Source organism: Salvelinus namaycush, chromosome 38, assembly GCF_016432855.1.
Source record: "Salvelinus namaycush isolate Seneca chromosome 38, SaNama_1.0, whole genome shotgun sequence".
In the NCBI taxonomy this organism is placed as follows: domain Eukaryota; kingdom Metazoa; phylum Chordata; class Actinopteri; order Salmoniformes; family Salmonidae; genus Salvelinus; species Salvelinus namaycush.
Genome location: NC_052344.1, coordinates 8,471,159 through 8,495,940, shown reverse-complemented (window position 1 = coordinate 8,495,940; position 24,782 = coordinate 8,471,159). Strand labels below are relative to the sequence as shown.

At 46.6% G+C, this 24,782-nt stretch overlaps 1 protein-coding gene across 1 annotated transcript in view; it reads left to right on the top strand.

Moving 5' to 3' along the window:
* Window positions 1–9,002: 9,002 nt before the first annotated feature.
* LOC120031812 (plexin-A4) overlaps window positions 9,003–24,782 on the top strand; it is a 108,007-nt gene continuing 92,227 nt past the window's right edge. The window contains exons 1-4 of the mRNA XM_038977633.1: window positions 9,003–9,014; window positions 9,222–9,422; window positions 12,879–12,975; window positions 24,182–24,372. Of these exons, the coding sequence (XP_038833561.1) occupies window positions 9,003–9,014; window positions 9,222–9,422; window positions 12,879–12,975; window positions 24,182–24,372 (501 nt within the window). The remainder of the gene's footprint in view (window positions 9,015–9,221; window positions 9,423–12,878; window positions 12,976–24,181; window positions 24,373–24,782) is intronic.

Below are 24,782 nucleotides of genomic sequence, written 5' to 3'. Positions count from 1 at the left end.
GAACTTCATCAGGACTGTAGACTCTACCCATCAACACACAGACACAGAACTTCATCAGGACTGTAGACTCTACCCATCAACACACAGACACAGAACTGCATCAGCACTGTAGACTCTACCCATCAACACACAGACACAGAACTTCATCAGTACTGTAGACTCTACCCATCAACACACAGACACAGAACTTCATCAGTACTGTAGACTCTACCCATCAACACACAGACACAGAACTTCATCAGCACTGTAGACTCTACCCATCAACACACAGACACAGAACTTCATCAGTACTGTAGACTCTACCCATCAACACAGACACAGAACTTCATCAGCACTGTAGACTCTACCCATCAACACACAGACACAGAACTTCATCAGGACTGTAGACTCTACCCATCAACACACAGACACAGAACTTCATCAGTACTGTAGACTCTACCCATCAACACACAGACACAGAACTTCATCAGCACTGTAGACTCTACCCATCAACACAGACACAGAACTTCATCAGGACTGTAGACTCTACCCATCAACACAGACACAGAACTTCATCAGCACTGTAGACTCTACCCATCAACACAGACACAGAACTTCATCAGGACTGTAGACTCTACCCATCAACACAGACACAGAACTTCATCAGTACTGTAGACTCTACCCATCAACACACAGACACAGAACTTCATCAGGACTGTAGACTCTACCCATCAACACAGACACAGAACTTCATCAGCACTGTAGACTCTACCCATTAACACACAGACACAGAACTTCATCAGCACTGTAGACTCTACCCATCAACACAGAACTTCATCAGCACTGTAGACTCTACCCATCAACACACAGACACAGAACTGCATCAGTACTGTAGACTCTACCCATCAACACAGAACTTCATCAGCACTGTAGACTCTACCCATCAACACACAGACACAGAACTGCATCAGTACTGTAGACTCTACCCATCAACACAGAACTTCATCAGCACTGTAGACTCTACCCATCAACACAGACACAGAACTTCATCAGGACTGTAGACTCTACCCATCAACACAGACACAGAACTTCATCAGCACTGTAGACTCTACCCATCAACACAGACACAGAACTTCATCAGCACTGTAGACTCTACCCATCAACACACAGACACAGAACTGCATCAGTACTGTAGAGTCTACCCATCAACACAGAACTTCATCAGCACTGTAGACTCTACCCATCAACACAGACACAGAACTTCATCAGCACTGTAGACTCTACCCATCAACACAGACACAGAACTTCATCAGGACTGTAGACTCTACCCATCAACACACAGACACAGAACTTCATCAGCACTGTAGACTCTACCCATCAACACAGACACAGAACTTCATCAGCACTGTAGACTCTACCCATCAACACACAGACACAGAACTTCATCAGCACTGTAGACTCTACCCATCAACACAGACACAGAACTTCATCAGCACTGTAGACTCTACCCATCAACACAGACACAGAACTTCATCAGCACTGTAGACTCTACCCATCAACACACAGACACAGAACTTCATCAGCACTGTAGACTCTACCCATCAACACAGACACAGAACTTCATCAGCACTGTAGACTCTACCCATCAACACACAGACACAGAACTTCATCAGCACTGTAGACTCTACCCATCAACACAGACACAGAACTTCATCAGCACTGTAGACTCTACCCATCAACACACAGACACAGAACTTCATCAGCACTGTAGACTCTACCCATCAACACACAGACACAGAACTGCATCAGTACTGTAGACTCTACCCATCAACACAGAACTTCATCAGCACTGTAGACTCTACCCATCAACACACAGACACAGAACTGCATCAGTACTGTAGACTCTACCCATCAACACAGAACTTCATCAGCACTGTAGACTCTACCCATCAACACAGACACAGAACTTCATCAGGACTGTAGACTCTACCCATCAACACAGACACAGAACTTCATCAGCACTGTAGACTCTACCCATCAACACAGACACAGAACTTCATCAGCACTGTAGACTCTACCCATCAACACACAGACACAGAACTGCATCAGTACTGTAGAGTCTACCCATCAACACAGAACTTCATCAGCACTGTAGACTCTACCCATCAACACAGACACAGAACTTCATCAGCACTGTAGACTCTACCCATCAACACAGACACAGAACTTCATCAGGACTGTAGACTCTACCCATCAACACACAGACACAGAACTTCATCAGCACTGTAGACTCTACCCATCAACACAGACACAGAACTTCATCAGCACTGTAGACTCTACCCATCAACACACAGACACAGAACTTCATCAGCACTGTAGACTCTACCCATCAACACAGACACAGAACTTCATCAGTACTGTAGACTCTACCCATCAACACAGACACAGAACTGCATCAGCACTGTAGACTCTACCCATCAACACACAGACACAGAACTTCATCAGTACTGTAGACTCTACCCATCAACACACAGACACAGAACTGCATCAGTACTGTAGACTCTACCCATCAACACAGACACAGACCTTCATCAGCACTGTAAACTCTACCCATCAACACACAGACACAGAACTGCATCAGTACTGTAGACTCTACCCATCAACACAGAAACAGAACTTCATCAGTACTGTAGACTCTACCCATCAACACACAGACACAGAACTTCATCAGTACTGTAGACTCTACCCATCAACACACAGACACAGAACTGCATCAGTACTGTAGACTCTACCCATCAACACAGAAACAGAACTTCATCAGTACTGTAGACTCTACCCATCAACACACAGACACAGAACTGCATCAGTACTGTAGACTCTACCCATCAACACACAGACACAGAACTGCATCAGTACTGTAGACTCTACCCATCAACTCAGACACAGAACTTCATCAGTACTGTAGACTCTACCCATCAACACACAGACACAGAACTGCATCAGTACTGTAGACTCTACCCATCAACACACAGACACAGAACTGCATCAGTACTGTAGACTCTACCCATCAACACAGAAACAGAACTTCATCAGTACTGTAGACTCTACCCATCAACACACAGACACAGAACTTCATCAGCACTGTAAACTCTACCCATCAACACACAGACACAGAACTGCATCAGTACTGTAGACTCTACCCATCAACACAGAAACAGAACTTCATCAGTACTGTAGACTCTACCCATCAACACACAGACACAGAACTTCATCAGTACTGTAGACTCTACCCATCAACACACAGACACAGAACTTCATCAGCACTGTAGACTCTACCCATCAACACACAGACACAGAACTTCATCAGTACTGTAGACTCTACCCATCGACACACAGGAACAGAACTTCATCAGCACTGTAGACTCTACCCATCAACACACAGACACAGAACTTCATCAGTACTGTAGACTCTACCCATCAACACACAGACACAGAACTTCATCAGTACTGTAGACTCTACCCATCAACACACAGACACAGAACTTCATCAGCACTGTAGACTCTACCCATCAACACACAGACACAGAACTGCATCAGCACTGTAGACTCTACCCATCAACACACAGACACAGAACTTCATCAGCACTGTAGACTCTACCCATCAACACACAGACACAGAACTTCATCAGCACTGTAGACTCTACCCATCAACACACAGACACAGAACTTCATCAGTACTGTAGACTCTACCCATCAACACAGACACAGAACTTCATCAGCACTGTAGACTCTACCCATCAACACAGACACAGAACTTCATCAGCACTGTAGACTCTACCCATCAACACAGACACAGAACTTCATCAGTACTGTAGACTCTATCCATCAACACAGACACAGAACTTCATCAGTACTGTAGACTCTACCCATCAACACAGACACAGAACTTCATCAGCACTGTAGACTCTACCCATCAACACAGACACAGAACTTCATCAGTACTGTAGACTCTACCCATCAACACACAGACACAGAACTTCATCAGCACTGTAGACTCTACCCATCAACACACAGACACAGAACTTCATCAGGACTGTAGACTCTACCCATCAACACACAGACACAGAACTGCATCAGTACTGTAGACTCTATCCATCAACACACAGACACAGAACTGCATCAGCACTGTAGACTCTACCCATCAACACACAGACACAGAACTTCATCAGCACTGTAGACTCTACCCATCGACACACAGACACAGAACTTCATCAGGACTGTTGACTCTACCCATCAACACAGACACAGAACTGCATCAGTACTGTAGACTCTACCCATCAACACAGACACAGAACTTCATCAGTACTGTAGACTCTACCCATCAACACAGACACAGAACTTCATCAGGACTGTAGACTCTACCCATCAACACACAGACACAGAACTTCATCAGCACTGTCTGTCTCTCTGTCTCCATTCTCTCCTCTCATCTCCATCAGCAACCGTGTCATAGGTGACTATTTTTACTCAGCCATTCACCTGAGTTGATGGGATGTTAATTTTAGACATCCAATTGCCAAGTGAGCCGAACACGCTCTCTCACTCTGCCTCTCTCTCTCTCTCTGCCTCTCTCTCTCTCTCTCTCTCTCTCACTCTGCCTCTCTCTCTTTCTATCTCTCTCTCCTTTACTCTCTCTCTCTCTCACTCTGCCTCTCTCTTTCTCTCTCTCTCTCCTTTACTCTCTCTTTCTCTCTCTCTCTCTCTCTCTCTCTCTCTCTCTCTCTCTCTTTCTATCTCTCTCTCTCTCTCTCTTTCTATCTCTCTCTCTCTTTCTATCTCTCTCTCTCTCTCTCTCTCTCTCTCTCTCTGCCTCTCTCTCTTTCTATCTCTCTTTCTCTTTTCTCATCAAAGCAGAATCAGCTTTCATTGAACCTCTGTTGTTGTGTAAATGGAAACACATGGCCCTATTTCTATCATGTCACTGACACAGTATAATAATAATGCACTGCTCTCTTCACCTCCTATCGATGTCCTATCGTTGGTATGATTGGCCCACTCCAACTCACATACCCTTCAAACCTTGTTAAGGGCTATAGAGACAACCAACACTACCTCTACCAGATATACCTACCCAACCACTAGAGGTAACCAACACTAACTCTACCAGATATAACTACCCAACCACTAGAGGTAACCAACACTAACTCTACCAGATATAACTACCCAGCCACTAGAGACAACCAACACTAACTCTACCAGATATAACTACCCAACCACTAGAGACAACCAACACTAACTCTACCAGATATAACTACCCAACCACTAGAGACAACCAACACTAACTCTACCAGATATAACTACCCAACCACTAGAGGTAACCAACACTAACTCTACCAGATATAACTACCCAGCCACTAGAGGTAACCAACACTAACTCTACCAGATATAACTACCCAACCACTAGAGGTAACCAACACTAACTCTACCAGATATAACTACCCAACCACTAGAGGTAACCAACACTAACTCTACCAGATATAACTACCCAACCACTAGAGGTAACCAACACTAACTCTACCAGATATAACTACCCAACAACTAGAGGTAACCAACACTACCTCTACCAGATATAACTACCCAACCACTAGAGGTAACCAACACGAACTCTACCAGATATAACTACCCAACCACTAGAGGTAACCAACACTACCTCTACCAGATATAACTACCCAGCCACTAGAGGTAACCAACACTAACTCTACCAGATATAACTACCCAACCACTAGAGGTAACCAACACTAACTCTACCAGATATAACTAACTAGAGACAACCAACACTAACTCTACCAGATATAACTACCCAACCACTAGAGACAACCAACACTAACTCTACCATATATAACTACCCAACCACTAGAGGTAACCAACACTAACTCTACCAGATATAACTACCCAACCACTAGAGACAACCACCACTAACTCTACCAGATATAACTACCCAACCACTAGAGGTAACCAACACTAACTCTACCAGATATAACTACCCAACCACTAGAGGTAACCAACACTAACTCTACCAGATATAACTACCCAACCACTAGAGGTAACCAACACTAACTCTACCAGATATAACTACCCAACCACTAGAGGTAACCAACACTAACTCTACCAGATATAACTACCCAACCACTAGAGGTAACCAACACTAACTCTACCAGATATAACTACCCAACCACTAGAGGTAACCAACACTAACTCTACCAGATATAACTACCCAACAACTAGAGGTAACCAACACTACCTCTACCAGATATAACTACCCAACCACTAGAGGTAACCAACACGAACTCTACCAGATATAACTACCCAACCACTAGAGGTAACCAACACTACCTCTACCAGATATAACTACCCAGCCACTAGAGACAACCAACACTAACTCTACCAGATATAACTACCCAACCACTAGAGGTAACCAACACTAACTCTACCAGATATAACTAACTAGAGACAACCAACACTAACTCTACCAGATATAACTACCCAACCACTAGAGACAACCAACACTAACTCTACCAGATATAACTACCCAACCACTAGAGGTAACCAACACTAACTCTACCAGATATAACTACCCAACCACTAGAGACAACCACCACTAACTCTACCAGATATAACTACCCAACCACTAGAGGTAACCAACACTAACTCTACCAGATATAACTACCCAACCACTAGAGACAACCAACACTAACTCTACCAGATATAACTACCCAACCACTAGAGGTAACCAACACTAACTTTACCAGATATAACTACCCAACCACTAGAGACAACCAACACTAACTCTACCAGATATAACTACCCAACCACTAGAGACAACCAACACTAACTCTACCAGATATAACTACCCAACCACTAGAGGTAACCAACACTACCTCTACCAGATATAACTACCCAACCAATAGAGGTAACCAACAATAACTCTACCAGATATAACTACCCAACCACTAGAGGTAACCAACACTACCTCTACCAGATATAACTACCCAACCAATAGAGGTAACCAACATTAACTCTACCAGATATAACTACCCAACCACTAGAGGTAACCAACACTAACTCTACCAGATATAACTACCCAACCACTAGAGGTAACCAACACTAACTCTACCAGATATAACTACCCAACCACTAGAGACAACCAACACTACCTCTACCAGATATAACTACCCAACCACTAGAGGTAACCAACACTAACTCTACCAGATATAACTACCCAACCGCTAGAGACAACCAACACTAACTCTACCAGATATAACTACCCAACCACTAGAGACAACCAACACTACCTCTACCAGATATAACTACCCAACCACTAGAGGTAACCAACACTAACTCTACCAGATATAACTACCCAACCACTAGAGACAACCAACACTAACTCTACCAGATATAACTACCCAACCACTAGAGGTAACCAACACTAACTCTACCAGATATAACTACCCAACCACTAGAGGTAACCAACACTAACTCTACCAAATATAACTACCCAACCACTAGAGACAACCAACACGAACTCTACCAGATATAACTAACCAACCACTAGAGACAACCAACACTACCTCTACCAGATATAACTACCCAACCACTAGAGGTAACCAACTCTAACTCTACCAGATATAACTACCCAACCACTAGAGGTAACCAACACTAACTCTACCAGATATAACTACCCAACCACTAGAGACAACCAACACTAACTCTACCAGATATAACTACCCAACCACTAGAGGTAACCAACACTAACTCTACCAGATATAACTACCCAACCACTAGAGGTAACCAACACTAACTCTACCAGATATAACTACCCAACCACTAGAGACAACCAACACGAACTCTACCAGATATAACTAACCAACCACTAGAGACAACCAACACTACCTCTACCAGATATAACTACCCAACCACTAGAGACAACCAACACTACCTCTACCAGATATAACTACCCAACCACTAGAGACAACCAACACTACCTCTACCAGATATAACTACCCAACCACTAGAGACAACCAACACTAACTCTACCAGATATAACTACCCAACCACTAGAGACAACCAACACTACCTCTACCAGATATAACTACCCAACCACTAGAGACAACCAACACTAACTCTACCAGATATAACTACCCAACCACTAGAGACAACCAACACTAACTCTACCAGATATAACTACCCAACCACTAGAGGTAACCAACACTAACTCTACCAGATATAACTACCCAACCACTAGAGACAACCACCACTAACTCTACCAGATATAACTAACCAACCACTAGAGGTAACCAACACTAACTCTACCAGATATAACTACCCAACCACTAGAGGTAACCAACACTACCTCTACCAGATATAACTACCCAACCACTAGAGGTAACCAACACTACCTCTACCAGATATAACTACCCAACCACTAGAGACAACCAACACTACCTCTACCAGATATAACTACCCAACCACTAGAGGTAACCAACACTAACTCTGCCAGATATAACTACCCAACCACTAGAGGTAACCAACACTACCTCTACCAGATATAACTACCCAACCACTAGAGACAACCAACACTAACTCTACCAGATTTAACTACCCAACCACTAGAGACAACCAACACTAACTCTACCAGATATAACTACCCAACCACTAGAGACAACCAACACTACCTCTACCAGATATAACTACCCAACCACTAGAGGTAACCAACACTACCTCTACCAGATATAACTACCCAACCACTAGAGGTAACCAACACTAACTCTACCAGAGATAACTACCCAACCAAACCCAACCATAGTCGCCAAAACACATTCATAATTTCTACCATTTATAATGTTGTTTCACAGTTAGATATGGTATCTGTATTAACCATGTGGATGTGAGGAGTGACTTGGGCCTGTAGGGTGATTTTTACAGGGTTGAACCCTACTCGGACGTAGGTTCACTATTGTCCTAGAATGGCCGATACGGTATGATGTTGACCTCAAAGTAAAACCCAAAATATCATAACATAGTCAATACTTCTTTTTGACGTTTTCTCTCTTGACAACCACGAGTAAAGTAAACTATGCCAAATCCACAGTGTGAAACAAGTGTGTATTGGGAGTAACACACTGTTGACGTCTGGCTCCTGTCGTTTTGGTCCTCCTGACCAGCTCTCCCTGTGGCTTTTACAGGAGTGTCCCCAGCTGCTGCCCACCGAGGGCATCCTGGTGCCGGTCAACGTGGTGAAGCCCATCACCCTGCGGGCCAAGAACCTTCCCCAGCCACAGTCAGGACAGAGGGGCTATGAGTGTCTGCTCACCATCCAGGGCGTGGAGCAGCGGGTGCCCGCGCTCCGCTTCAACAGCAGCTGTGTTCAGTGCCAGAATACCTCGGTGAGTATAGGGGGTGATGGTGTGTTGGGGGGGGTGTAAAGTTGTCAGACTCCCTTATTCAACGGGATGAATAGGGAAGTTTGTGTATGTGTGTTTAGGTGTACACAATGAATGGAAATTGTGGATATAAAGCATGTTGGAAGGAATGTATTTGATATTTACATTGATCTTTTAGTCACTAAGCGACATAAAGTTAGTGCATTCATCTTAAGATAGCTAGGTGGTACAACCACATGCACTAAATATACAAAAGTATGTGGACACCCCTTCAAACTAGGGAATTTGGCTATTTCATATAAAATCGAGCACACAACCATGCCATTTCCATAGACAAACATTGGCAGTAGAATGGCCTTACTGAAGAGCTCAGTGACTTTCAACGTGGCACCATCATAGGATGCCACCTTTCCAACAAATCAGTTGCTGTGTTGTTATTGTAAAGTGGAAACGTCTAGGAGCAACAACAGCTCAGCCACAAAGTGGTAGGCCACACAAGCTCACAGAACGGGACTGCCGAGTGCTGAAATGCGTAGCGAGTAAAAATCGTCTGTCCTCAGTTGCAACACTCACTCCCGAGTTCCAAACTGACTCTGGAAGCAACGTCAGCACAAGAATTGTTCATCGGGAGCTTCATGAAATGGGTTTCCATGGCCGAGCATGAATCACACTTCACCATCTGCCAGTCCGATGGATTAATATAGATTTGGTGGATGCCAGGAGAACGCTACCTGTCCGAAGGCATAGTGCCAACTGTAAAGTTTGGTGGAGGAGGAATAATGGTCTGGGGCTGTTTTAGTTCCAGTGAAGGGAAATCTTAATGCTACAACATACAATGACATTCTAGACGAGTTTGTGCTTCCAACTTTGTGGCAACAGTTTGGGGAAGGCCCTTTCCTGTTTCAGCATGACAATGCTCCCGTGCACAAAGTGAGGTCCATTCGGAAATGGTTTGTCGACATCGCTGTGGAAGAATTTGACTAGCCTGCACAGAGCCCTGACTTCAATCCCATCGAACACCTTTGAGATGAATTGGAACGCCGACTGCTAGCCAGGCCTACTCGCCCAACATCAGTGCCCGACTTCACTAATGTTCTTGTGGCTGAATGGAAGCAAGTCCCCGCAGCAATGTTCCAACATCTAGTGGAAAGCCTTCCCAGAAGAGTGGAGGCTGTTATAGCAGTAAAGGAGGGACCAACTCCATATGAATGTCCATGATTTTGGAATGAGATGTTCGACGAGCAGATGTCCACATACTTTCAGTCATGTAGTGTATCACAGTAGCTATAAGCAAAGTCAAGTGCGAGTGTTAGTTCACAAAATATATATATTTCGGCAGGGAGGGGCAGTTCCTCTTGCTGCTGGTCTTGTAGTGGATGTGAGCTTCGACTGGAAGCCAGTGGAGTGTGCAGAGAAGTGGGGTGACGTGGGAGAACATGGGAAGGTTGAACACCAGGCAGGCTGCAGTATTCTGGATAAATTGCAGGGGTTTGATGGCACAAGCGGGGAGCCCAGCCAACAGTTGCGGTAGTCCAGACGGGAGATGACTCAAACTCTGTGAGGTAGGCTCGTACTCTACGGATGTTGAGGAGCACGACCTGCAGGAGCGAGTCACTGCTTTGTTGTTTGCAGTGAATGACAGGGTGTTGTCCAGGGTCATGCCAAGGTTATTTGCACTCTGGGAGGGGGACACCGTGGAGTTGTCAACCGTGATGGAGAAGTCTTGGAGCGGAGAGGCCTTCCGTGGGATGAAGAGCAGCTCTGTCTTGTTGAGGTTGAGCTTGAAGTGGTGGGCCGACATCCAAGCTGAGATATCTACCAGGCACGCAGAGATGCGTGTCACCACCTGGGTGAAGAAGGGGGGGAAGGAGAAAAGTAGTTGAGTGTCATCCGCATAGCAATGATAGAAGAGACCATGTGAGGATATGACAGAGCCCAGTGACTTGGGCTATAGAGAGAAGAGGAGAGGGCCTAGAACCATGCCCTATGGGACACCAGTAGTGAGAGTATGTGGTGCAGAGCCTCTCCACGTCACCTGGTAGGAGCGGCCTGCCAACTAGGATGCAATCCAAGAGTGTGCAGAGCTTGAGACTCCCAGCCCTGAGAGGTTGGAGAGGAGGATCTGATAGAGCCTGAGATGCCCAGCCCTGAGAGGTTGGAGAGGAGGATCTGATAGAGCTTGAGACTCCCAGCCCTGAGAGGCTGGAGAGGAGGATCTGATAGAGCCTGAGATGCCCAGCCCTGAGAGGTTGGAGAGGAGGATCTGATAGAGCCTGAGACACCCAGCCCTGAGAGGCTGGAGAGGAGGATCTGATAGAGCCTGAGATGCCCAGCCCTGAGAGGTTGGAGAGGAGGATCTGATAGAGCCTGAGACACCCAGCCCTGAGAGGTTGGAGAGGAGGATCTGATAGAGCCTGAGACACCCAGCCCTGAGAGGCTGGAGAGGAGGATCTGATAGAGCCTGAGATGCCCAGCCCTGAGAGGTTGGAGAGGAGGATCTGATAGAGCCTGAGACACCCAGCCCTGAGAGGCTGGAGAGGAGGATCTGATAGAGCCTGAGATGCCCAGCCCTGAGAGGTTGGAGAGGAGGATCTGATAGAGCCTGAGACACCCAGCCCTGAGAGGCTGGAGAGGAGGATCTGATGGTGCACGGTGTCGAAGGCAGAGGATACATCTAGGAGGATGAGGACAGAGGAGAGAGTCAGCTTTGGCAGTGCGGAGTGCCTCCATGACACAGAGAAGAGCAGTCGCATTTGAGTGACCCGTCTTGAAGCCTGACTGCTTACGGTCAAGAGGATCATTCGGAGAGAGATAGCGAGAGAGTTGGTCAGAGACATATTTGAAGTTATTTGTGAAAGTGAGAAGATGCACAACTCTATCTCAGGTCTGTCTGGAGAGCCAGTGACTGTAGAATCTCAATACAGGTTCCTCATTTCTAGTAATCAGTACTATTGAGCTAGTACCTACAGTACACTGTCTGGAACCAGTCCTCCATGCCCAAGGATATGTCTCTCATTGTACATGTGCACAGAGCCTTGATGAGTTTAAATGCCCTCTCTAAATTCCAGCTTCCCTCAGCAATACTATTATGTGTCATTCCGTTCTGGAACAATGGTTGGTATGAAATGAAAGACTCTCAATGAAAGGGTTTCTATGCTGAATGATATGCTAATATGATATGCTACTGTTGAATGGGAGAGTCTCAAACACTCTGACTAGCTTTGATACGTAGTTGTCTGTGAAGATGTACTCTACCTGGCTTGAGTGTTTACAGTACTTCTGCTCTTCAAATGCCTTTTCCTCTACCCCCCCCCCCTCTCTCTCTCTCTCTCTGGTGCTCTCTCTCTCTCTCCCCTTTACTCTCGCTCCTCGTTCTCTCTCTCCTCGTTCTCTCTCTCCTCCTTTCTCTCCATCTCACCCCCCTATCTCCCCCTCTCTGGGTCCCCATGGCGACAACAGTACTCATATGATGGGATGGAGATGAGCAGCCTCCCTGTGGACCTGACGGTCATCTGGAACGGAGACTTCAGCATCGACAACCCCGCCGACAATAAAGGTCAGGAACCCCCCCCTCACACCCACACACACACATCCACACACACCCCACCCGATCACCGCCGTTGCCTGTGTAACCGGTCTCCATGGCAACAGGCGGGCAGTTGCGGCGGTATCCATCCCCCTGACACCGGCACAGACACAGAAGTGGCATTACTTTGCTGCGGTGGGCGGCGGCGTCTGGTTATAACTTTGCCTCTTCTCTCATCTCCCTTTCTCTCCCTTATTCTCCATCTCTCACACCTAATTTCCCTCTGCTCTCTCTCTTCCTCCCTTTTCCCTCCTTCTGTTCACCTCGTTAGCTTCACACCGCTCGTCTCGCCACGTCCTCTTTCCTTTTTCCATCTCTCCAGTCGACATCTCTTTCCTCCCTCGCTCTCTCTCCATCTCTCATTCCTCTCTCTCCTCTCTCTCTCTGTTTCTCTCTCTCCCTCCCTCTCTCTTTCCCTCTCTCTCTCTCCCTCCCTCTCTCTCTCGTCTCCCTTTCTCTGTGATGCTTGTTAGCTTCACAACTTCCTCTGTGGTGCTTGTTAGCTTCACAACTTCCTCTGTGGTGCTTGTTAGCTTCACACCTTCCTCTGTGGTGCTTGTTAGCTTCACACCTTCCTCTGTGGTGCATGTTAGCTTCACAACTTCCTCTGTGGTGCTTGTTAGCTTCACAACTTCCTCTGTGGTGCTTGTTAGCTTCACACCTTGCTCTGTGGTGCTTGTTAGCTTCACAACTTCCTCTGTGGTGCTTGTTAGCTTCACAACTTCCTCTGTGGTGCTTGTTAGCTTCACAACTTCCTCTGTGGTGCTTGTTAGCGTCACGCCTTTCTCTGTGGTGCTTGTTAGCTTCACAACTTCCTCTGTGGTGCTTGTTAGCTTCACAACTTCCTCTGTGGTGCTTGTTAGCTTTACATCTTCCTCTGTGGTGCTTGTTAGCTTCACATCTTCCTCTGTGGCGCTTGTTAGCTTCACGCCTTTCTCTGTGGTGCTTGTTAGCTTCACGCCTTTCTCTGTGGTGCTTGTTAGCTTCACACCTTCCTCTGTGGTGCTTGTTAGCTTCACACCTTCCTCTGTGGTGCTTGTTAGCATCATGCCTTTCTCTGTTGTGCTTGTTAGCTTCACGCCTTTCTCTGCGGTGCTTGTTAGCTTCACACCTTTCTCTGTGGTGCTTGTTAGCTTCGCGCCTTTCTCTGTGGTGTTTGTTAGCTTCACACCATTCTCTGTGGTGCTTGTTAGCTTCACACCATTATTTGTGGTGCTTGTTAGCTTCACGCCTTTATCTGTGGTGCTTGTTAGCTTCACACCTTCCTCTGTGGTGCTTGTTAGCTTCACACCTTCCTCTGTGGTGCTTGTTAGCATCACGCCTTTCTCTGTGGTGCTTGTTAGCTTCACACCATTATCTGTGGTGCTTGTTAGCTTCACGCCTTTATCTGTGGTGCTTGTTAGCTTCACACCATTCTCTGTGGTGCTTGTTAGCTTCACACCTTCCTCTGTGGTGCTTGTTAGCTTCACGCCTTTCTCTGTGGTGTTTGTTAGCCTCACACCATTCTCTGTGGTGCTTGTTAGCTTCACACCATTATCTGTGGTGCTTGTTAGCTTCACACCATTATCTGTGGTGCTTGTTAGCTTCACGCCTTTCTCTGTGGTGCTTGTTAGCTTCACGCCTTTCTCTGTGGTGCTTGTTAGCTTCACACCATTCTCTGTGGTGCTTGTTAGCTTCACACCTTTCTCTGTGGTGCTTGTTAGCTTCACACCTTTCTCTGTGGTGCTTGTTAGCTTCACACCATTATCTGTGGTGGTTGTTAGCTTCACGCCTTTCTGTGTGGTGCTTGTTAGCTTCACACCTTTCTCTGTGGTGCTTGTTAGCTTCACACCTTTCTCTGTGGTGCTTGTTAGCTTCACGCCTTTCTCTGTGGTGCTTGTTAGCTTCACACCTTTCTCTGTGGTGCTTGTTAGCATCACGCCTTTCTCTGTGGTGCTTGTTAGCTTCACGCCTTTCTCTGTGGTGCTTGTTAGCTTCACACCTTCCTCTGTCAGTTGTCTCCCTCCGCCCAGCAGCATATTACCACAGACCGCATTCGCATACACTAAAAGAGAATACTCAATATGCTATACTAACAGTGACTATCTATCTATCTATCCATCTATCTATCTAGTAATGGTTAATACAGTCTTTTGTTATCACTTTGGTTCTATTTTCACAACTCTTAGTACAAAACTCTAAACTGGTCACGTGTGTAAGGCAGCCAGTCGTTCATTCAAAACCTGTCAGGGTGCGTTCATTTGGATTGTAAACATCTCACCACACAACCAACATATACGTTTATTGTCAAATGTAATGAGAACGTTGGTTTAATCACCAAAACAACATAATTATATATTTTCAATTTAGTAGTTTTAACATTAGGCAATACACTTATATTACCCAACAAAATTGAGCGAAAATCTATAATTTCCATAATATAAATTCAATGTGTAATCAAAGGTGTGATCAATGAAGACATCCTCTACAATCATTCATGCAAAAAAACATGTTATTTTTCCGATATAATTGCAGGTGTACTGTCTGTAATCACATGTAAGACATTAAATGAAACAACTTAAATGAATGAAAATTAAACATAATGTTTAGCACGCAATAATTTGCATCAAGCCTGTCCTGTTCCCTTTCCCTTTTGAGCATTTGGCCATAAATTCTCATCCACATCACAGTGAATGTCCTCATTGTTCATGCACCGCGGGAAATACCTATTGGGCTGGTGATTCCAAGCCTGACATTGGTCTCCGTTGATGTATCTGCATGCCTCATCCATGGCCAGAAGGAGGGTGGCACGCTTATGGGGATGTTGATCGCCCACCTCCATGCGGAACTAAATATCCTCATTAGGGTTGAAAGGAGAGCATGGGGGCTGGTATAGGGTAACGAATCGAGGATGGGCCCGAAACCCTGCCTGAACCACCTCTGCATGTTGGAACCTGACATTGTCCCACACAATGACATAGGTGACCCCTTCAATTTCATTGAGAAACACAATGAGGTGTGCAGCGTGGTAGGATCCTAGTAACTGCCTACGTCCTCCACACCATCTTCAGAGATAGCTGCGCACATGGAGTTGTTTCGCCCACGTTGCCCAGGCACTTGGACGGTCACCCGTTGGCCGATGAGGTTCCGCTCATGGCGCCAAGTTTTGGCCAGGTTGAAGCCCGCTTCATCAACAAAGATATACTTGTGATGGTTCACAGCAGCATTAAGCACCATCACCGTCTAAACATATATTTGGGTTAGTTATTTTTATAGTATTTTTATAGTTCCAATATGATATTGTGAAGTAGCATGTACATTAATAGTAACAGTAATACAGTATATAGTGCTGTACCTGAACATACTCGGCCCGCAGTTGTTTCACCCAGTCGTTGTTTCTCTCCAAAGGCACCAGGTAAATGTGTTTCATAGATACCTGGAGCCTCTTCAAAGGGCACCAGGTAAATGTGTTTCATAGATACCTGGAGCCTCTTCAAAGGGCACCAGGTAAATGTGTTTCATAGATACCTGGAGCCTCTTCAAAAGGCACCAGGTAAATGTGTTTCATAGATACCTGGAGCCTCTTCAAAAGGCACCAGGTAAATGTGTTTCATAGATACCTGGAGCCTCTTCAAAAGGCACCAGGTAAATGTGTTTCATAGATACCTGGAGCCTCTCCAAAGGCACCAGGTAAATGTGTTTCATAGATACCTGGAGCCTCTTCAAAAGGCACCAGGTAAATGTGTTTCATAGATACCTGGAGCCTCTTCAAAAGGCACCAGGTAAATGTGTTTCATAGATACCTGGAGCCTCTTCAAAAGGCACCAGGTAAATGTGTTTCATAGATACCCGGAGCCTCTTCAAAAGGCACCAGCTAAATGTGTTTCATAGATACCTGGAGCCTCTCCAAAGGCACCAGGTAAATGTGTTTCATAGATACCTGGAGCCTCTTCAAAAGGCGAATGCTTATTGGTTGGCTGATGGATGCCACATTGGCAAAGGTGTCATCGTTCTCCTCAATGGCCTGCTTTATTTCGGACAGCCATATATAGTTCCTGGTCCTCACCATTTCTACCACGGCCCACTACTGCTAGTTGGTCAACACACGGCCACCACCATGGGGTCTTCTGTCTGACAGTAGAACAGAGTTTACTGTCAATAGATCATACTGGAACAATATGTAATTGACTGTAAATGTAATGGTAAGGCATAGTGCATATCCTGCAGACTTACCTCTTTTCTTGGTAAAATGTTCTCATGATAGAATTGACAGTTGATCTTTTCAGGTTGGGGTGAACTAAGCTGTCAACCTCTGCCATGGTAAGACATCTGTTTACCACATGGCCAACAACGGTCGTCCGGACTTCATTAGACACAACAGTTCCCTGCCGTCTGCCTCCCTCTCTCTGATGTCCACCTCTTTGACCTCTTTGATGAGGCACATGCCCAACTCTCTGACGGGCCCCTTGTCCACGAGCTCCTTGATGAGGCACATGCCCAACTCTCTGACGGGCCCCTTGTCCACGAGCTCCTTGATGAGGCACATGCCCAACTCTCTGACGGGCCCCTTGTCCACGAGCTCTTTGATTTCTTCTTCTCCCTTGCTGTCTATCTGCTCCATGTTGAAAGAAATATCAAGTGTTCACACACACCCTATTATATGGTGACCAATTGTGGTTATCACTATGTCTAGTCATTATGTATGGTTATCATGTATGATACATGTATTTTAGATGTTTATACTTGTAACGTTCGTCTTGTGGTGAATGAGCGGACCAAGGCGCAGCGGGTGATGAATACATAACGAATTTATTAAATGAAAGACGAAACACGAAAACACTTGAACAAACTACAAAACAATAAACGAAGTAGACAGACCTGAACAAACGAACTTACATAAGAACACGAAGAACGCACGAAACAGGAACAGACTACCTAAAACGAACGAACAAACGAAACAGTCCCGTGTGGTATACACAGACACAGGAACAATCACCCACAAACAAACAGTGAGAACAGCCTACCTTAATATGGTTCTCAATCAGAGGAAACGTCAAACACCTGCCTCTAATTGAGAACCATATCAGGCAACACCTAAACCCAACATAGAAAACACATAACATAGACTACCCACCCCAACTCACGCCCTGACCAACTAAACACATACAAACCAACAGAAAACAGGTCAGGAACGTGACAGAACCCCCCCCTCAAGGTGCGAACTCCGGGCGCACCCCTAAAACTCAAGGGGAGGGTCTGGGTGGGTATCTGTCCGCGGTGGCGGCTCCGGCGCAGGACGAGGACACCACTCCACCATTGTCTTTGTCCCCCTCCTTAGCGTCCCTTGAGTGGCGACCCTCGCCCCCGACCATGGTCCAGGAACCTTCACCAAGGCCCCTCCTAAATAGAGGAGACAACTCAGGACAGAGAGGTAGCTCAGGACAAAGAGGTAGCTCAGGACAAAGAAGTAGTTGAGGACAGAGAGGTAGCTCAGGACAGAGAGATCGCTCCGGACAGAGAGGTAGCTTAGGACAGAGGGACAACTCTGGACTACTGGCAGCTCCGGACTGAGTGGCAGCTCCGGACTGAGTGGCAGCTCCGGACTGTAGGGCAGCTCTGGACTGTAGGGCAGCTCCGGACTGTAGGGCAGCTCCGGACTGTAGGGCAGCTCATGACTGGAGGGCAGCTCATGACTGGAGGGCAGCTCATGACTGGAGGGCAGCTCATGACTGGCTGGCGGCTCTGGCAGCTCCTGACTGGCTGGCGGCTCTGGCAGCTCCTGACTGGCTGGCGGCTCTGGCAGCTCCTGACTGGCTGGCAGCTCTGGCAGCTCCTGACTGGCTGGCGGCTCTGGCAGCTCCTGACTGGCTGGCGGCTCTGGCAGCTCCTGACTGGCTGGCGGCTCTGGCAGCTCCTGACTGACGGACGGCTCTAGCGGCTCCTGACTGACGGACGGCTCTAATGGCTCGTGGCAGACGGGCGGCTCTAATGGCTCGTGGCAGACGGATGGCTCAGACGGCGCTGGGCAGACGGATGGCTCAGACGGCGCTGGGCAGACGGATGGCTCAGACGGCGCTGGGCAGACGGATGGCTCAGACGGCGCTGGGCAGACAGATGGCTCAGACGGCGCTGGGCAGACAGATGGCTCAGACGGCGCTGGGCAGACAGATGGCTCAGACGGCGCTGGGCAGACAGATGGCTCAGACGGCGCTGGGCAGACGAGCAGTGCAGGCGGCGTTGAGCAGACGAGCAGTGCAGGCAGTTCAGACGGCGCTGGGCAGGCAGGCAGCTCAGACGACGCTGGACAGACGAGCAGTGCAGGCGGCGTTGGGCAGACGGCCGACTCTGACCTGCTGAGGCGCACAGTAGGCCTGGTGCGCCTGGTGGTACCGGACTGGAGACACGCACCTCAAGGCTAGTGCGGGGAGCAGGAACAGGGCACACTGGACTCTCGAAGCGCACTATAGGCCTGGTGCGTGGTGCCGGAACTGGTGGTACCGGACTGGAGACACGCACCTCAGGGCGAGTGCGGGGAGAAGGAACAGTGCGTACAGGGCTCTGGAGACGCACAGGAGGCTTGGTGCGTGGTGCCGGAACTGGAGGTACTGGGCTGGAGACACGCACCATAGGGAGAGTGCGTGGAGGAGGAACAGGGTCTGAAGACGCACTGGAGGCTTGGTGCGTGGTGCCGGAACTGGAGGTACTGGGCTGGAGACACGCACCACAGGGGGAGTGCGTGGAGGAGGAACAGGGTCTGAAGACGCACCGGAAGCCTGGTGCGTGGTGTAGGCACTGGTGGTACTGGGCTGGGGCGCATCTCAGGACTAGTGCGGGGAGCAGTAACAGGACGCACAGGACTCTGGAGACGCACAGGAGGCTTGGTGCGTGGTGTAGGCACTGTCTTAACCAGACGGCTAGCACGCACCTCAGCACGAGTATGGAGAGCTGTTCCCGGTGACATCAACTCCCCGACACGTTCAGTCGGGCGGATGTCGTGCCTTATGCACCAAACCAGTACATCCCTCATAACTCTCTCCTCTAATTTCCCCATTAACTCCTTCACTGTCTCTGCGTCGCTCACCTCCAATACCGCCCTGACCGGCTCCTTACGGTAAGCAAGGGGAGTTGGCTCAAGTCTACCACTTGACCCAGCTACACTCCCTTTTATCCCCCCCCCAAGAAATTTTTGGGTGAGCCTCTCGGGCTTCCAGCCGCTCTGCCTTGCTAGCGCCTCATAATGCCGCCTCTCCGCTTTCGCTGCCTCCAGCTCCGCTTTGGGGCGGCGACACTCCTCTGGCTCTGCCCAGGGTCCTTCTCCGTCTAGAATTTCCTCCCATGTCCATTCCTCCTTGTACCACTGCTGCTGTCGCTGCTGCCCGTTAACCCGCTGCTTGATCCGGGTTTGGTGAGTGATTCTGTAACGTTCGTCTTGTGGTGAATGAGCGGACCAAGGCGCAGCGGGTGATGAATACATAACGAATTTATTAAATGAAAGACGAAACACGAAAACACTTGAACAAACTACAAAACAATAAACGAAGTAGACAGACCTGAACAAACGAACTTACATAAGAACACGAAGAACGCACGAAACAGGAACAGACTACCTAAAACGAACGAACAAACGAAACAGTCCCGTGTGGTATACACAGACACAGGAACAATCACCCACCAACAAACAGTGAGAACAGCCTACCTTAATATGGTTCTCAATCAGAGGAAACGTCAAACACCTGCCTCTAATTGAGAACCATATCAGGCAACACCTAAACCCAACATAGAAAACACATAACATAGACTACCCACCCCAACTCACGCCCTGACCAACTAAACACATACAAACCAACAGAAAACAGGTCAGGAACGTGACAATACTTTACAAACACATTTTTTTCTGTTGTTTTCAAAATCAATATATAGTAGATAAACCAGTTTAAATCTATAGGTTTACCAAACGGTTAAGTGATTAACCATTAAACGCTGGATTAAGTGATGGTCAAATGTATTTAAACAAAATAATGAGAAGATAATCAAATGAAAGGTATAATGAGCATTGCATTGTCAACGGCAATTACTTTCTATGAAAGGTATTTCTACACTGATTAGGTTTGGTGAAAAAGTTACTGATTTTGTGTGTTGTACTTATTCAAATGAAAATGTACCTTACGTTTTGAACAAACAGCCTTTTTGATGATCTGTTTTGAGTTTTGTACGAAGAGTTGTGAAATTTGAACACATACTTGTGAAAATAATACCAAAACGATAAAAAAAATAGAGATATACAGTTGAAGTCGGAAGTTTACATACACTTAGGTTGGAGTCATTAAAACTCGTTTTTCAACCACTCCACAAGTTTCTTGTTAACAAACTATAGTTTTGGCAAGTCGGTTAGGACATCTACGTTGTGCGTGACACAAGTAATTTTTACAACAATTGTTTACAGACAAATTATTTCACTTATAATTCACTGTATCACAATACACTAAACATACACTAAGTTTACTGTGCCTTCAAACAGCTTGGAAAATTCCAGAAAATTATGTCATTGCTTTAGAAGCTTCTGAAAGGCTAATGTACATAATTTGAGTGAATTGGAGGTGTACCTGTGGATGTGTTGCAAGGCCTACCTTCAAATTCAGTGCCTCTTTGCTTGACATCATGGGAAAATCAAAAGAAATTAGCCAAGACCTGAGAAAGAAATGGTAGACCTCCACAAGTCTGGTTCATCCTTGGGAGCAATTTCCAAACGCCTGAAGGTACCACGTGCATCTGTACAAACAATAGTACGCAAGTATAAACACCATGGGACCATGCAGCCGTCATACCACTCAGGAAGGAGACGCGCTCTGTCTCCTAGAGATGAACGTACTTTGGTGTGAAAAGTGCAAATCAATCCCAGAACAACAGCAAAGGACCTTGTGAAGATGCTGGAGGAAACAGGCACAAAAGTATCTATATCCACAGTAAAACGAGTCCTATATCGACATAACCTGAAAGGCCGCTCAGCAAGGAAGAAGCCACTGCTTCAACACCGTCATAAAAAAGCCAGACTACGGTTTGCAACTGCATATGGGAAAATAGATCGTACTTTTTGGAGCAATGTCCTCTGGTCTGATGAAACAAAAATAGAACTGTTTGGCCATAATGACCATCGTTATGTTTGGAGGAAAAAGGGGGAGGCTTGCAAGCCGAAGAACAGCATCCCAACCGTGAAGCACGGGGGTGGCAGCATCATGTTGTGAGGGTGCTTTTCTGCAGGAGGGACTGGTGCCCTTTACAAAATAGATGGCTTCATGAGGAAGGAAAATTATGTGGATATATTGAAGTAACATCTCAAGACATCGGTCTGGAAGTTTAAGCTTGGTCGCAAATGGGTCTTCCAAATGGACAATGAACTCAAACATACTCCAAAGTTGTGGCAAAATGGCTTAAGGACAACAAAGTCAAGGTATTGGAGTAGCCATCACAAAGCCCTGACCTCAATCCTATAGAAAATTTGTGCCAAGAACTGAAAGGCCTGTGCGAGCAAGGAGGCCAACAAACCTGACTCAGTTACACCTGCTCTGTCAGGAGGAATGGGCCAAAATTCACCCAACTTATTGTAGGAAGCTTGTGGAAGGCTACCTGAAACGTTTGACCCAAGTTAAACTGAGTTTTTGTAAACTTCTGACCCACTGGGAATGTGATGAAAGAAATAACAAATAATAAATAATTCTCTCTACTATTATTCTGACATTTCACATTCTTCAAATTGTGACAGTATTGCGTTAGGAGGTAGGTGAAGGAGTCAGGCGCAGGAGAGCAGAGATGTCCGAGATGCGTAATTTTAATGGGCAAGTCCACCAAATACAGGTAAAGCACAATACAAAAATCAAACGCCCTCGACAACAGATAAACCCGTTACTCACGAAAGGAGGAACAAACAAAGCTCCTAAATTTATACACACTCAGTATAAATGCGTGAAACAAAAATGGGCACAACCTAACCGAGCAACATCACAATAAATAATCCCACACAAACCTAGGCAGGCAACAGGGTAAATTATACACACAGAAATTAAGGCAAATCAAACCAGGTGTGAAAGAACCAAAGACAAAACAAACAGAAAAGGAAAAAGAGATCGTGATGGCTAGTAGACCTGCGACGCCGACCTTCGGTGGAAGTCGTGACACAAATAAAGTGGTGATCCTAACTGATCTAAGAGGGAATTTTTACTAGGATTAAATGTCAGGAATTGTGAAAAACTGAGTTTAAATGTATTTGTCTAATGTGTATGTAAACTTCCAACTACAACTGTATATTATATATGTACAAGGACTAAACCATGCATGATGGTACTAGTTGGTTTAAACCCATACAGTACAAATAGAATCACTAATGTCAACGATTAACTGCACCTCGCTGGCTTTGCAATTAGATTTATTTGCGCTCACATTTGTGTTCACATTTGAATGGATGTATAGAAACATTTTGTGTCCATGGAGAGACAGGGAGAGAGAGAGGGAGAGACAGGGGGAGAGAGGGAGAGACAAGGAGAGAGAGGGAGAGACAGGGAGAGAGAGGGAGATATATAGAAAGAGAGACAGTGAGAGATAAAGATGAATTCCTCCTCCTTCTCTCCCATTAGCTACCCGTGGAGAAGGCTACTCTGGAGGCATCATTTGATGGACAAATCACACAAGCATCTAATGGCAATTAAAAACCTGTCCGGTTTCCATGGAGATGAAATGTTAAACTAGTGGATGAGCAGAGGCAAGAAGCTTCTGGTCGCAGCAGCTAAATGAGAGAGAGAAGGAGAGAGCGAGAGATAGGAAAAGAGAGAGGGAGGAAGAGAGAGAGACAGAGAGAGAGGAAGGGAGGGAGGAAGAGAGAGAGAGGGGGGGAGGGAGATGGGGGAGAGGGAGAGGGAGATGGGGGAGAGGGAGAGGGATTGAGAGAGAGAACAAGGGACAGAGATACAGCATCAACAAATGATGCTTCCCACAATATGATTCAAATACTGTCCATGTTCTGGAAATACTAAAATGCTGACTGTGATTGTAAAGCACTTTGTTACAATTTCTGATGTACAAATGGCTTTATAAATGCATGTGATTGATTGACTGATTGAAATCAAGTATATGTGTGTGATGTGTTGTTAACCTGATCTCTCCCTGTGACTCCCCCCCCCCCCCCCCCCCCCTCTTCCCCCATCAGTTCACCTGTACAAGTGTGATGCCCAGAGGGGTAGCTGTGGCCTGTGTCTGAAGGCAGACCCCCTGTTTGGCTGTGTGTGGTGTAAGGGGGAGAACCGCTGCACCCTCAAGCAGCACTGTCCCCACCCTGAGAGCCAGTGGCTGGAGCGCAATGGACTCAACAGCAAGTGTACACACCCACGCATCACCCAGGTGAGAATGCAGATACACACACACACACACACACACCACCAGTACCCACCAAGTGAATCACACAAGTGGGAATGACACACACATGCACATACTGTACACACTACACCAGCAATTATTACACACACATGACCACACAGGTGAGAACACACACACACATGCTCACACACACTGTCACCCAGGGGAGAACACACTCTGTCACCCAGGGGAGAACACACTCTGTCACCCAGGGGAGAACACACACTGTCACCCAGGGGAGAACACACACTGTCACCCAGGGTAGAACAAACACTGTCACCCAGGGGAGAACACACTCTGTCACCCAGGGGAGAACACACACTGTCACCCAGGGGAGAACACACACTGTCACCCAGGGTAGAACAAACACTGTCACCCAGGGGAGAACACACTCT